The 13,969-nt window shown below is 43.0% G+C and overlaps 1 protein-coding gene across 1 annotated transcript in view; it reads left to right on the top strand.

The window, feature by feature from the left end:
- The window catches only part of Papss1 (3'-phosphoadenosine 5'-phosphosulfate synthase 1), a 73,247-nt gene that overhangs the window by 15,173 nt on the left and 44,105 nt on the right, over positions 1-13,969 (top strand). Inside the window, exons 3-5 of the mRNA XM_059266256.1 lie at positions 2,403-2,638; positions 3,515-3,653; positions 6,936-7,054. Coding sequence (XP_059122239.1) covers positions 2,403-2,638; positions 3,515-3,653; positions 6,936-7,054 — 494 coding nt within the window. The remainder of the gene's footprint in view (positions 1-2,402; positions 2,639-3,514; positions 3,654-6,935; positions 7,055-13,969) is intronic.

Below are 13,969 nucleotides of genomic sequence, written 5' to 3' on the forward strand. Positions count from 1 at the left end.
TGAAGGGAGCTGCTCCTTCCCAAGTTCCATAAACCAGTGCATAGAAGCAAATGGGCAGTGGCTGGCAGGGGCTGTTCGTCCACACACCAGAGCGTCATACTGTTCTCCACGTGTGTGCAAATGCTCCACAGCCATCAGAAACAAAGCCATACTTTAAAAGAGACTGCTTTCTTACAGTTTAGGATATACCCTGAATGTTAATCACGACAGCTTCCTTTTTCTAGAGACATTTAACTGACCAGATTGTACTTCCATACTTCCTTGGAAGGTGTTTTTGCATTGGTCAGCATATTAGTTCCTGGGGCCATTGTAACAAATCAACCAAAACCAGTGGCTTCAAGCAGCAGCAGCCACTTTTGCACTCCTGCAGGCCAGCCACACTTCTGAGTGACGGGGTGGGGGTGGGGGTGGGGTGGGGGGATGAGGGAGGGGTGGTGGGGGGTGGAGGGAGAGAGTGGTGTAGGGGGAGGTGGGAACAGACAGGACATGGACACATCTGTCCACACCTCTTTTTTTTTTTTTTTTTTTAAGCATCTGGGGCTTTTAGAAATCACTGTCCTTCCATGGTTTATAGACACATTGCTCCAGTCTGTAAAAGAACATCAGGTACTGGATTTGAGATTTGTTCTAACCAGCAAGGGTTGCATTCAGTTCAGGTCACAGTCTGAGGTCCTGGGTGGTGTCCAACCCAGAGCAGCCATTTTGTCTTCTTTAGCTTCTTTGTGAAGCTTATGTCTTACGTAGAGTGATTTTTGTTTCAACCTCTCAGTTTTCAACAATGTTCAGTCTTTATGCCTGTATGTATTCAGAGAACATAGATGTGAGTCCATGACGGTGTAAACAGACTCTTCTGTCACAATTTTGGCTGTCTCTCTTGTCTACAAAACTTAGCCTTTCACCTTTCATGTTTTTCCTGTGGGCGCTTGGTGTTCAACTGTTATTCAAAACTGATAACAAAGCTAAGTAAGTATAAGCTCCGCTTTTAGTCCCCATACCTAGGAGGCTGAGGCAGGAGGCTTACTCAGCATTCAGTGCTGGTGTGGGCCTCGTAGTGAGTTCAAGGCCATCCTGGGATGCATAGCAAAACTGTCTCAAAACAAACAACAACAACAACAGGAAACAAACAACACCTGGAAGAGTAGTTGAGCTGTCGTGTCTGCTCCTGCTGCTCTTCCATCACAATTACCCGAAGCCTCACCGAGGGAAACAGCAGCCTCCTTGATTACTTAGCACCGAGAAAGCAGAATTCAAGGGACTCAGTGGGCCATCTCTGCCTGCATTTCCCGTGGTTGTAGTCAAGGTCCTTTGAGCTGCCAGGCTGGTGTCCTTGTCAGCTGGGACCTCAGCTGATGGACACGCTGTACTGGAGCAAGTTAATGATTTTGGTTGCAGAGTGGTCCCAGGGTGTTTTGTAGCTGATGCCTCCAAGTTAAGTGAACACTGAGAAGTTATAGATCCGTTTCTAGTCTAGCCTTGGAAGGCTGTCACTCACTTTATTTTTTGGCTTTCAGTGTCCGTCAACCAGCCCAGACTCAAGAGGGTGGCATTAGATACTTTGTGTTGAGGAGACAGTGTGAGGCCACACTGTAGAGGAGTTTGTAGGGCAGGCTATGGTGTTGTAGGTCTCTTTGGGGAAACACAGCCTGCTAATGAGTTAAAGCAGCTGGCTCTCTACTGATCCTCTCAGTGTGTGACCCTCTTTTTTAGCCTACTATACTGCCACGATTTTGTTCTAGATCACTGGCATATTAGACTTCCACATTCATCTATTGCCTTATTGTTTTCTTGACTTTGATCTGTAATTATGGTCTTCAGGTTTGTGAAGTGTTAGTATATAAATTTTCTTTCTCCTAGTTGTTTAGTGGAATAAACATGATTAGAAAGGAAAGTGAATGGAAATTAGAATTTTCTTGTCAGGTTAATTATATATATTGACTCCCAGATAGTTTTATCATGAGAGACATGATCCTGGAATATGGAGGCAGCTTCATATTACCATATTTACTTTTCTCCTTCCTTTTTCTTCCCTTATTATATATAATTTGGCATTTGGCTATAAAACGTGGCATGTGTCTTTCAATAGTGTTAATGGTGACAAAGTGAATATGCCTATTCAACCATGACACTAAAATTCGTTAATAATTTTTGGATCTGATTGGTGATTTCTGGGTTAAGTTATCAAAGAGAAATACTTAAGAAGAATACCCCCACATCCCCCCAAAATATAAAGAAACCCTAGATGCTTACAGATGTTTTGCGTAGATAAAAGGTCAGTCTTAAAGGAATAATGGGTAAGAGTGTTCTGAGACTCTGGTGCTGTGAGTAATGGAGGTAATTAATCTTCTTGTTAGACTCTTGGTCCTAACTTCACGGGTGGAATTTGTTTGGACCCTTCCCTCTAGGATTGTCTGGGGCAGGGAAGACGACCGTGAGCATGGCTCTGGAGGAGTACCTGGTTTGCCATGGCATTCCATGCTACACTTTGGATGGTGACAACATCCGTCAAGGTCTCAATAAAAACCTTGGCTTCAGCCCTGAGGACAGAGAAGAGAATGTTCGACGCATTGCAGAGGTCGCGAAGCTGTTTGCAGATGCCGGCTTAGTGTGCATCACAAGCTTTATATCGCCTTACACACAGGTGTGTAGCTTGTGCACCATTAGGTGCTGCTTGCATAATTGAAGGCAAAGCATGCAGTTAAACAATGGCCTGTGTTTGCCTAGGTGCTAGTGTGCACAGAGGAGCCACCAAAGGGACAAGGAACGTCAGGAACCATGAGGTGGGGTGCCAAATGCAAGCTGTGCCCTTCCCATGAGGTGCCAGGGGTGCATTGCTTGGTTTTCCTAGGAAACTGAAGTCCACATTCCATGAAGATTTCTTCTGGCTTCCTCCTCAAACACTGTGGGAACATTGTGGCAGATGGAGGGAGCTGCTCCTTCTCAAATTCCACAAACCAGTGCATAGAAGCAAATGGGCAGTGGCTGGCAGGGGCTGTTCGTCCACACACCAGAGCGTCACACTGCTCTCCACGTGTGTGCAAATGCTCCACAGCCATCAGAAACAAAGCCATCATTTAAAAGAGACTGCTTTCTTACAGTTTAGGATATGCCCTGAACGTTAATCACATTGTCAGCTTAGAATAATAAATCTACTTTATTATTTCCCTGAAATCCAAATAACTTAAAAAAAAATTATGTACTGTCATTTTTCTGAGTAAATCCAGTGTGTATAAAACTTGCTGTTAAAACATCCTGAAGTATAGCAAAGTTGTTGAGGTGAAGCTATTGGCTGAATTATTTCAAGCTTCACAGACACACACGCGCATACACACATACACACACACACACACACACACACACACACACACTCATATGCAAATATACATATAACATATATAAACAAACTCAGGTGCAGAGTCCTTTTCAATTATCTTTGATATCGGAACAACCAACATTTTATTGCTCACTTTTCATTGATCGCTTACTGTTTCTGTATATGTCTTCTTCTTTCCTGAAGGATCGCAACAATGCAAGACAGATTCACGAGGGTGCAAGCCTACCTTTCTTTGAAGTTTTTGTTGATGCTCCTCTGCATGTTTGTGAACAGAGGGATGTCAAGGGACTCTACAAGAAAGCTCGAGCAGGAGAAATCAAAGGCAAGGAGCATGTTCTTCACAGTTTCTCTTTGTCTAGATAATTCATGCTTTTGGTATGGTTCTGATGCTCCTTTTTTTTTTTTTAAATTGTGTTTACGTGTGTGTGTGTGTGTGTGTGTGTGTGTGTGTGTGTGTGTGTGTGTGTCTGTCATGTCAGTGCAGGTGCCTGTGGAGGTGAGAGGCATTGGATCCTCTGGAGCTAGAGTTCCAGGCAGTTAAGAGCCACTGACATAGGTGTTAGGAACCGAACTCTTAATCACTGATCCATCTCTCTAGCCCCCAGGACTGATACTCTTGTCTAAGAAATTGGGAGTGAGTAATGACTTGGGGCTGGTTGAGGAGGGTAAGTGGTGCTTATACTGTTCCCACTCTCAGGTTTAGCAGTAGTACCTGGGACTGTGCCCCGGTGACCTTTGCTGGCTGTGTTGGAGTTCTGCTCACAGGACAGAGCTGGGACTTTGAGAGGTGGTGTTGAAACCCATTTCATACAATTAGGTGTCTAGAATTAGGTTGCCAGCCATCACTACCCCTAGTCTTTGTTGGAGCATGAAAGTGTAGGATGTCCTGTAGCTACTGGGGAAAATGCCTGAAGTATAAGCATCTTGATGGAAGGAGAATGTCCTGTTTTTATTTCATAGTGCTTGATAGGGCTCTTAGTCAACCTCTCTAAGCTTGTTGCATTTGAATTAACATATCGGTTCCATGAAAACATCCACACCTTGCTTAGGGTTCATGGCCTGCTCACAGTTTCATTGTGCTGCACATTAGGCATTGAAGGGGAAAGACAGAGCCCACCTCTACTGTTGTGTTGATACCAGTGTGTTCCTTTTGTTGGCATTCCTGGAAACAGGACATATTGCATTAATACAACATCAAAGGTAGATTAAACTGTGAATATTCTTTAGGGGTGATTCATGCAGGTACTTGCTTACCTTCCCAACAAAGTATGGTAGCCTGGGACCATTGTGGGAGCTCCGAATTCTAGACTTGGGTATTCAGTTTTTGGCCCAGGAAAGGGAAAAAGGAAATTGGGAAGGAGAATATTTGTTATTTGTTACCCATTTTCCCTCTGTACTTGGGCCTGGGAATAAACAGCTGGGACAAATTCTCCCTGTCCCGGTGACGTCTAGTCTTGTGAGCAGAGCTGATACTGGATCTCCCTGCTGTGGGCTCAGCTCGTTGATGGGTACTGCCCTCTCACCCATTAAGCTGGTACCTTCTTGACTCAGAACAGGCTGCCTGCCTGGAGTAATTGATGACAGTGGGCAAGAAAGCCGATTAGTTATTTCACATTTTCATGCTTTTTTTTTTGAGTGATGTTGTTTAAAATGACCCCCAGTTGAAAATGCTGTGTAGTGTTACTATTTTTTAATTACACTTCCCATCAGGCATGTGTGTGTAGGCCAGAGGACAAATGTAGGAGTTGGCTCTCTCCTTCCACTGCATGGGTCCTGGGCTTTGAACTCAGGTTGTTAGGCTTGGTGGCCAGCTCCTTTACTCACTGAGCCGTCTTCCTGGCCCTGCAGTATCTGAGAGCAAGGATGCTGGGATAGGTCTCTGAGGGAAAGCTTGTCGGGAGCCATCCCCAGTGGTGGACGGGTCCCAGCAGAGGACATAAGGAGTTGGTGAGGGAAGGAGGTGATCCAGGCCATGTTGGTCAGGAGAATCTTGCAACCTGACTGACTAGTAGCCAGAGTGCTTTTTTATTCATACAGAATTTAGTAAGCAGGGATACATTCATGATGTTCCAAAACATAGATCATATCATTTTTGTTTTTGGACATGTGTTTCACTTCCTTTTGCTCATCTTTTCGTCTTCATTAATAAACTCTGACAGAACAGAGTTATGATTTCCAATCATTTTCCCTCAAGTTTTGACATCATTGATAAACAGTTATCTTTTATAACCATCTTTACTCATTAACCCCATAACCCAAATTTTAAGAATCTAGAGGCAAATGGCAGCCTGTTCTCAGGCTGATAGCTCTGGTTGTTTCAAGGATACTAGACCAAAACAAAATCTTCAATCCAGCCGGAGCATATTGCCATGTCCCAAGCAGTGTATTAACTCTTAACGGTCAGAGTGCCCAAGAAAAGTCCTCAGAGCCCCTGCGGTTATTATTTAAATTTTGTACAATACAATGTTTATATTTTATATCTTTATAGAATTTCATAAGTCTAATTTTAACATTCTTTTGTTCCTTGGTCAAATGACACCACAGTGGCTCTGTATGAGCTAATTTTCTAAGAAAGGGAGGTCCTGACATCTCATTCTTTTATCATCTTTCCACTCCATACTTTGTTCATCAATTTAAGTCTCTGTGTAGGGCAGAGGTAACTTCAGCTAGTCTAACTTTCTTGCTGTATGTGCCACGTAATTGCCTGAGTGTACAGTGGGAAGAGGCTTTGCAATCTGAACTGTGGCCAACTCCTCTAGCCCACTGAATCTTGTTGACCTTTTAAAGTTTACTTTGTTTTGAGTATCTTGTCCCTAAGTAAGTACAGGGACAGGTGTTTCAAGAACGTCTCATAGCCTCATAAAGAGACCTCTGGCTTCTTTATGTGTGTCACAACCTCCGAGGAATAACAAGACCTTCAAGTAGATAAGGATGTCTCCCTAAAAGCAGAAAGGGTAGTATGTTCAGGACTTTCCTCGGGAAGTTTAGAAGCAGTACTCCTGAGAGAAGGCATAAATGATTCATAAGAAATTTTCCTTCAATCCAGCATCCCCAAATTGTACAAATATTAAAAGTGCCCCAAGTATGCAACAGATGGAGATGAAAACCAAAGGTGGCATGGTGGCCATCATGAGGCTCAGCTTTGCTGGATCTTTGTGAAGCCGCTGTGCTGGCCTTATGACTTCTGCCATTCCTATCAGATATGGCTGAGCCAGAGGCTTGTGTTAGTTTCATTGTACTGAGCTGTGCTGTATATATACTGAGGCCAGTATAAATGAATCAATATGTTCGATAAGGTGTCTTCAGACAGAAATGCACATGACACCTGAGGCTGTCAGGAACCTGACCTTGTATTTCACCCAGGAGACGTGATTCAGTGTTTCCTTGGTTAGTATTTGTGACAGCTTTATTGAGCATAACTGCAGTGAATAATGAGAGCTGACTGTATGTGTAAGGAAGAAATCAAGATTAATTAGAAGTCTCCCGAGAAAGAGGCATCGGTACCATAACGCCATGACAGGGCAGCGTGAGCCTTAGTGCAGACCGGTGCAGATGAGCTAACCCTTTACGTTTCTGCCCCCTATGTTGTCTGCTGTCTTTAAAGGCTTCACTGGGATTGATTCCGAGTATGAGAAACCAGAGGCCCCGGAGCTGGTGCTGAAAACGGACTCCTGTGACGTCAATGACTGTGTCCAGCAGGTTGTAGAGCTTCTCCAGGAACGGGTGAGAGAAAGCAGGCAGAGAAAGAAAAGAGAAGAAAACTGCCCGATAACCTGGCCTCTAAAACGAGACCTGATTGAGTAGCATGTATTTCGGGTTCTTCATAAAAACCAGTAACTTCCTGGATGCTCCTCTTTAGCGTTGTGGGGCATACACAGTGCACGGAATACCCCAGTTACTGTAAATGTCAGAAAGGTTGGGAGTCTTAGAATTTTCTCGTTAATTTGACCACACTAGTAATAGGGGAAATGTAGTGAATATCCTGCTGTATGACTTGGTGTTAGACCCTTTAAGTTGAGGCGCCCAGAGTTATTAAATTTCCTTACATATTTGGCAGGCACACACACACCTGCTTCACCTTGGTGATGCACTTACGGCTGGATTTTAGAGAAGGGTCCTGTGGAGGGAGGCTTCCTGGACTTCAGTACCGCTCTCTGGCTCCTGGGCATATGAAGCATAAGAGGCGTTAGGGCCGAGTAACAGCTGCGTGGTTCCCTTGGGTTTTATTCTGGTTTTAGAAATATTTTTTTCTTTCCTCTACACTACCCATTACCTCTTCTTTCACTCCGCTTTCCGTGGTTTACTTTGGCTGGAGAGAATCCGGCCTCTGTGTGGGTGATGGAACTTGGCATGCTAGTGTTCATCTGCTTGTCATGTGTCCCTGTTTGCTGGCCACGGAGCAGGAGTGGATGTGCCATCATCCCCCATTCTGTTCTAACCAGGTGATGGTGTTTGGACTTCCTTTTTATGCACAACGTTCTGACTGGAGTTCCCTTTCTTCTGCCGTCTCCCGCAGCGTTATCTCCTCTGCCTAAATATGTATGTTTCGCCTTTGAAGTTTTCTGTATTATAAAATATATATATATATATATATATATAATATATAAAATAGTTAGCACAAAGCTTTCCTTCTGCATTTATTTTTCTTACTCAAAATGTTCTTTCTGAATAAATAGAAATAATAGGAGATAGTGACTTCACTGCTCTGACATTTTATGTGTACATATTTTATATGTGCATATGTGTGCCGCTGATGTCCTGACCACCGCCTTCAGGCCAACAGCATTATCTTAGGAGAGTTTTTCACTTCGTCTTCAGTTTCTAGGTTTCCTGTTAACTGACTTCCGGGCTCCAGTCAACTCCTCTGCCTTTGGCTTCCCTCTCAGCTCTCCACAGTGGTCCCAGCAGTCATTCCTCATCTTCTGCCAACATGTATTAATTAAAACCCATTACTGCAGTTAGTGACTAACGTAGGCACTGGCAGTACAGAGGTTAATCAGCCACGATCCCATCCTTGGGGGTTTGCGTTGTGGGTCAAAGGAGAAGAAAAAGGAGCACAGGGCTCCTGGGAAACATGTTAGAGATGTGATTCAGTGGTGCACGGTGTCCTGGAGGCGGACAGGAGTGTTTGGAAAGGTTCGGTTTTGAGAGTCTTCCTCGGCTTGGTCTTCTTTAGAAGGCATTTTGGCCAAGCAGAGTGTCTTCCTTGCAGTCCTCTAAAGATATCTCTCCCTCCACAGTCATTTCATTTGTCTGAGACAGGCTCTTGCCATGACGGAGTCCTGGCTGGTCTGGAACTCACTGTGTAGACCAGGCTAGCCTCCAACTTGCCTCTGCCTTCCCAGTGCTGAGATACAGGTGGGTGTGTGCCACCCTGCCTAGCACTTTATTGATTTTTGAAAATTCGTGGCCATTACATTGTTTTAAAGTGTGTCTTCGTTTTAAGTGACTTGCAGTAGCTTTCATAGGTATAGCTGCTGTGACTTCAGTGTGTGTCCAGTGTGTCATCATTAGCCTAGCCATTCTCTCTTTAAATGTTCCCTATACACCATCACCTCTTCCCCAACAGGGACTCCACTTCCCCATATGTTAAACAGTGAGCTAGTGTTCCACAGATGCCCTGCTTTTTTCAGTTAATAAATAACTTTGATTATTTGAATTAATTTATTTTTGAATTTCTTGATTCTTTATTGTACCCAGTATATAGACAAACTTATAGAAGGATATTTATTTTTTTTTTTTAAATTTTGAAACAGGGTCTCTCTATGTATTTCTGGCTGTCCTGGTGCTTCCTATGTAGGTCAGGCTTGCCTGAAAATCTCAGACATCTGCCTGCCCCCTGAGTGCTGGGTTTAAAGGTATGCATTACCATGCCTTGCCCAGAAGGAGCTTTTAACCTGTGATAATCATTTACTAACAGTTTTGGGGCTGGAGAGTTGGCTGGTGGTTAAGAACACTGGCTGCTCTTCTAGACAACCTGGTTTGATTTCCAGCACCTACATAGAGGTCTGGAGCTGCCTATAACTCTAGTGCCAGGGAGCCTGATGCCCTTTTTCTGGCCCCCAAGGGGACCACGCATATGCATCATGCACAGATATGTATCCCGGGCAAAACACTCATGCACATGAAAAAACAAACAACCCAAAACCAAAACCATTTTTTGCCATCATTTGGCTTTTTTTCCCTGTCATGTACATCTCTGTTGAAGTTCTCCAGGGATTCATGCATGCAGACCATGTTCCACCCGATCCTATGAATGGGTTTTCTTACTGTCAGAGTCACTGTTTAAGGGCCTGGTTGATGGTTGACCTCTGGGTAATTTCCGGATCTAGCTTTGATAGCATTGGCACTTGACCATGGGTGGTTTGCTCCCCCTTTTGGTTATCTCATAAATTTATCGAGTGCTGGATACTGTATCTGAGCACACAGCAGAGATTGAGATAGTGTCTTTTTCTTAATTGCATTTGTTTATTTAGCTTTGTGTGTGTGTGTGTATGTGTGGGTAGGTGTGTGCCATGGAGCACTTGTGGAGGTCAGGAGACAGCTTACTGTGTTTGATTCTCTCCTTCTACTGTGTGGGTTCTGAGGATTGAACTCAGGTTGTCACCCTTACCAGCGAGTACCTTAATCTGCTGATCCATCCCACTGGCCTGAGATAATGCTTTATTCATTTGTAGTTCAGGCTGGCATTCTACTCTGTACATAACTGGGTATGACCTTGAACTTCCTGATGTTCCTCTGCCTCTTGTGCCCTGGGCTTACAGTTGTGGACCACCACCATGCCTGGGGTGTGCTCCTGGGACTGAACCCTGGGCTCTGTGTGTGATAGTCAGTCATTCTACCCCAAAGAGCTACATCACCAAGCTCCCCTCCCCTCTTTTTTTCAAATTTAAAAGACTAGGCTTGTCCAACCTATGGTTCAGGGTAGCTACGAATGTGGCCCAACATAAAACTAAACTTAGTGAAACATGATGAGGTTGTTTTTGTGGTTCATTGTTATTACTGCTAGTATTTTGACTCATCACTTGGTTGCATGGTCCTCAAAGGTGGACTGTGTAGCTAACATGTGGGAATGTTAAAAGGCTGGACATGCTTATGTTGTGGATGTATATTGATGTATTCGTCATGCCGTTGGTGTAGAGGGCTGAGTTTAGTTAGTAACTACCTGTAATGTACTGTGGGCTCCAGTTTCTCCAGGGACAGCAATTCTTCATGCTCACTATAGGGCGTGTTTACATTTGTCTGCATTGAACTTACTTTATTTTACTTGAATTTTGTCAGATGAAAGCTAAAAAGTTGTATGTAGTCTAATTTCATTATTTTTATCTTTTATGTCTACTCAGCAGTTCTTAAATGTTTTACAGAATCCTAGGAAACTGCAGAGGTTCTCCTGTGTGGACTACAGATAACACTAGAGTCAGCCACTTAGAGGGGATTGTTAAGTTGATTGTGCATGGGCTACTTCTGGTATCACTCATCTTTCCTCCTTTCTTTGATTTCCTCATCACTTCTTTGGGCCGCTATTTAGAAAAGTATTCTTTCATGCTTTGCCTGTATACATCCACTTCACGCCTCTGCTGCCTCTGATTCCTCCCCCTTTCATGCTTTGTGGTTGTTGATGATTTGTGTTGTTCCTTAAAGGTTTATTCTGTGAAGATACTGTAGTTAATCTGTAAGTCTAGGAATGGCACAGTCCCATTCACCCTTCAGCCAAATCCCTCGTGTTACGTTTTCCACTAATGTTCTTTCTTATCCAACATCCAACGCAGGATCATACATGATATTCAGGGCTGCTTGGGGTTCCACTGTCATTCTGTAAGGTGAGGCACAGACTTTGGGTACCTGTAGTGCATGAGATTTACATGTTGTTTTACCCCACTGGTTGGAGGACAGGGTCAGTACCACTCTGATTTTGTAACCATACCTCCATTCTGTGCCTTTTATTTCATGATATGCCAGTCACAGAATCATCTCTCTGAAGTTTAATCTAACTATTTCCTTTTCCATTACTGATTTTACCATTTTTTCATAGAATTAAGGTGGTTTGTATTGAGAGTTCTTCATAGTTTGGTTCTAAGATGCATACCTTTGTATGTATTGTCATTATTTTTTCCTATCATAGTATAAACTTCCTCCCACTCCTTCTTCTCCCTTCTCTTACTGTTTATCTTAATTTCTGTAGTCTTAGTTAATGCCTTCCTCCTAATTTATTTCATCTTAGAGAGTGTATTAATTATCTTTTTTATCTTATACTTGCCAGGCAATGTGATGATTGGACAGTTCACCCAATATCTCAAAAAGAGGCATAGAAATATATAATACTCAGCATCCTTTGACATTTGCTGAATATTATAAAGGGCATACATGTAGTGCTTTATGTCTTTTACAGTGATTCTTTCTGACCTTTAGAAACTGGGGCAATGGCTCATTTTCCCTCCCAGTTTATCTTCTAACACCCTTTCCTTGTATTTTTTTACTTAAAAATTTATTTATTTTTCTTTCATGTATATGGGTGTTTTGCCTGCACATATGTCTGGACTGTATGTGTACAATGCTCTTGGAAGCTAGAATCCCCTGGAATTAGAGTTACAGACAATTGTTAGCTGCCATGTGAGTTCTGGGGTTCAAACACAGGTCCTCTGGAAGAGCAGTGCTCTTACCCACTGAGCCTCTGTGTCCCCCATCCCCCCATTTCTGTGGCATTCCTAAGAGGTCTTTGCATTCTTCCTGTGTGTTGTCTCATGTCATATATGCAAAACCTTGGAAGTATTTCAGAGCAATTAGGAAATTTGCTTATAGTGGTGTTGGATTCTGCCTTTGGGATTTCCCAATGATTCTTATGTATCTTTGGCCTGCTTTTTAGGAGTCTTCTCATTACACTCAAGTCTACATCTAGAAAGTGATTTTGGTTATATGGGCCTAGAACAGAGAAGTTTTCTTAGAAAGGTTTTTATTACAAAGCATGGTGATCCCAGAGAAGAAATCCAGTGCCCTGTTAATGTAATTTGTTCTCTGGGCATCATCCTTATTTGGGAAAGGATTTCAGTTGCATGCTTTCCTAAGGAAATGACTTCCCTGACAGCCTGTGAGTACTGTTCTGTTGTGCATGGTGATTCTTGTTAACTGGAGACCCATTCAGTGCCATATGTGGTAGACACTACAGCACTGGGACCTGGTGGCCAACCAGATAGCACAGTTGCTTTATGGACCTGCATGTTCGGTCCTTGCCACTCTTACTTAGTTAATAGTGTGTAGACAAGATGGCCGTGCATACATTAGTTTATGCTCCTGCAGCTTTTGTAGCATGCTGTAGAATTCAAAATTACAGTTGGAGGAAGACACACAGACAACACTCCATCTGTTCTAACATGTATTATTGTTGATTGTCTCCTAGTAAAGCTGACTCTCAGATAAGCCTCAGGGCACATGGAAAAGCCAGTGAACAGATGCCCGGTCACACTTGGTAGCTGGTGGGATGCACTGCTTTCATGGAATGGCGAGTTGGTATAAGGCACACTCCGTCCAGCTAGGCGTAGGAAATGCAGTTCACTGTCATTGCTATTGCAGAGATATTTGTGAGGTTGTCCACAGGTGGTTAGGGGAGCGTACCTGGTGGAGTCTCAAGTAGATTGGAGGGAGAAGGGGACAGATGAGTCCAACAGTGACTTACGGTCAGCAAGGACGATGAATATTATCTTGCATGTTCAAGAAAAGCGAGTGCTGCAGCTGTGAGGTTTTTGGTTATGTGGGTTACTTTAGATTCTAAGTTCTCTTTCAGTCTGGCTGTGTGACACAGTTGTTCAGATAAAGAGTACATGTCTCAGCATTTAGTCAAAGCACCTTTGTTTTCCTAACTCGCTTCATTTTGTATGCATTTGTTCGAGAATATAGAAGACAAGCAAGCAAGAAGCTTTGTCTTTTATTTCCACCAACCCTGGAGCGGTCACTAGATGGCCTGCTAGTACTGCATTTCAACTTGGCCTGTTAGAACACAAGGGAGCAGGCTTCTTGCTGCTGCTTTTAATCTAAAGTGATATTTTAAATGCTGTTTTTAAATCTACCAGGAACTCTGGATTTACTAGTGCTATAAATTATTTAAAGGTTTGTCTTCTTACAAAATGGTGGTTTAGTACTCTAAATGGATTTTATACTGCACATAAAAACCAGACTTCGTAGCTCAGTTTTAAAGTGTTGCCAGAATGTCGTTTGCTCGTGCTTTGGATGCATGTAGTTGAGATAATAGAAACTTAGTAGTTGCATGAAAATGTGATTGAGCCCCAGCATTCAGTCTGTTGAGCAGCTCTGGCTCTAGAAGAAGTGTAGCAAATATGTAGAGAAAGAATGTAAAGTGTAGAATCACTGTTTATTAACACGTTCAGGCTGCCACAGGAACATTCAAATGAGAGGACAAGAATTGCTAGTTTTAGATGGTGATTATTTGTCCTGCTCACCCGTTTCCAGGGAGAAGCAAACAGTTGCTCAAACTAGGATGTAGATGTCACATCCATCGGTCATGTATAGTGTTTAGTCAATTGAAAAAAAGTTTGGGTATCCATCTTGTGTTTTAAATCAAATTAGTATTTACATTCATAACATCTAATATTTCTGTACTTGGAGGTCTGGAACTCAGCCCTCATT

The sequence above is a fragment of the Peromyscus eremicus genome, chromosome 6 (assembly GCF_949786415.1).
Source record: "Peromyscus eremicus chromosome 6, PerEre_H2_v1, whole genome shotgun sequence".
Classification (NCBI taxonomy): Eukaryota; Metazoa; Chordata; class Mammalia; order Rodentia; family Cricetidae; genus Peromyscus; species Peromyscus eremicus.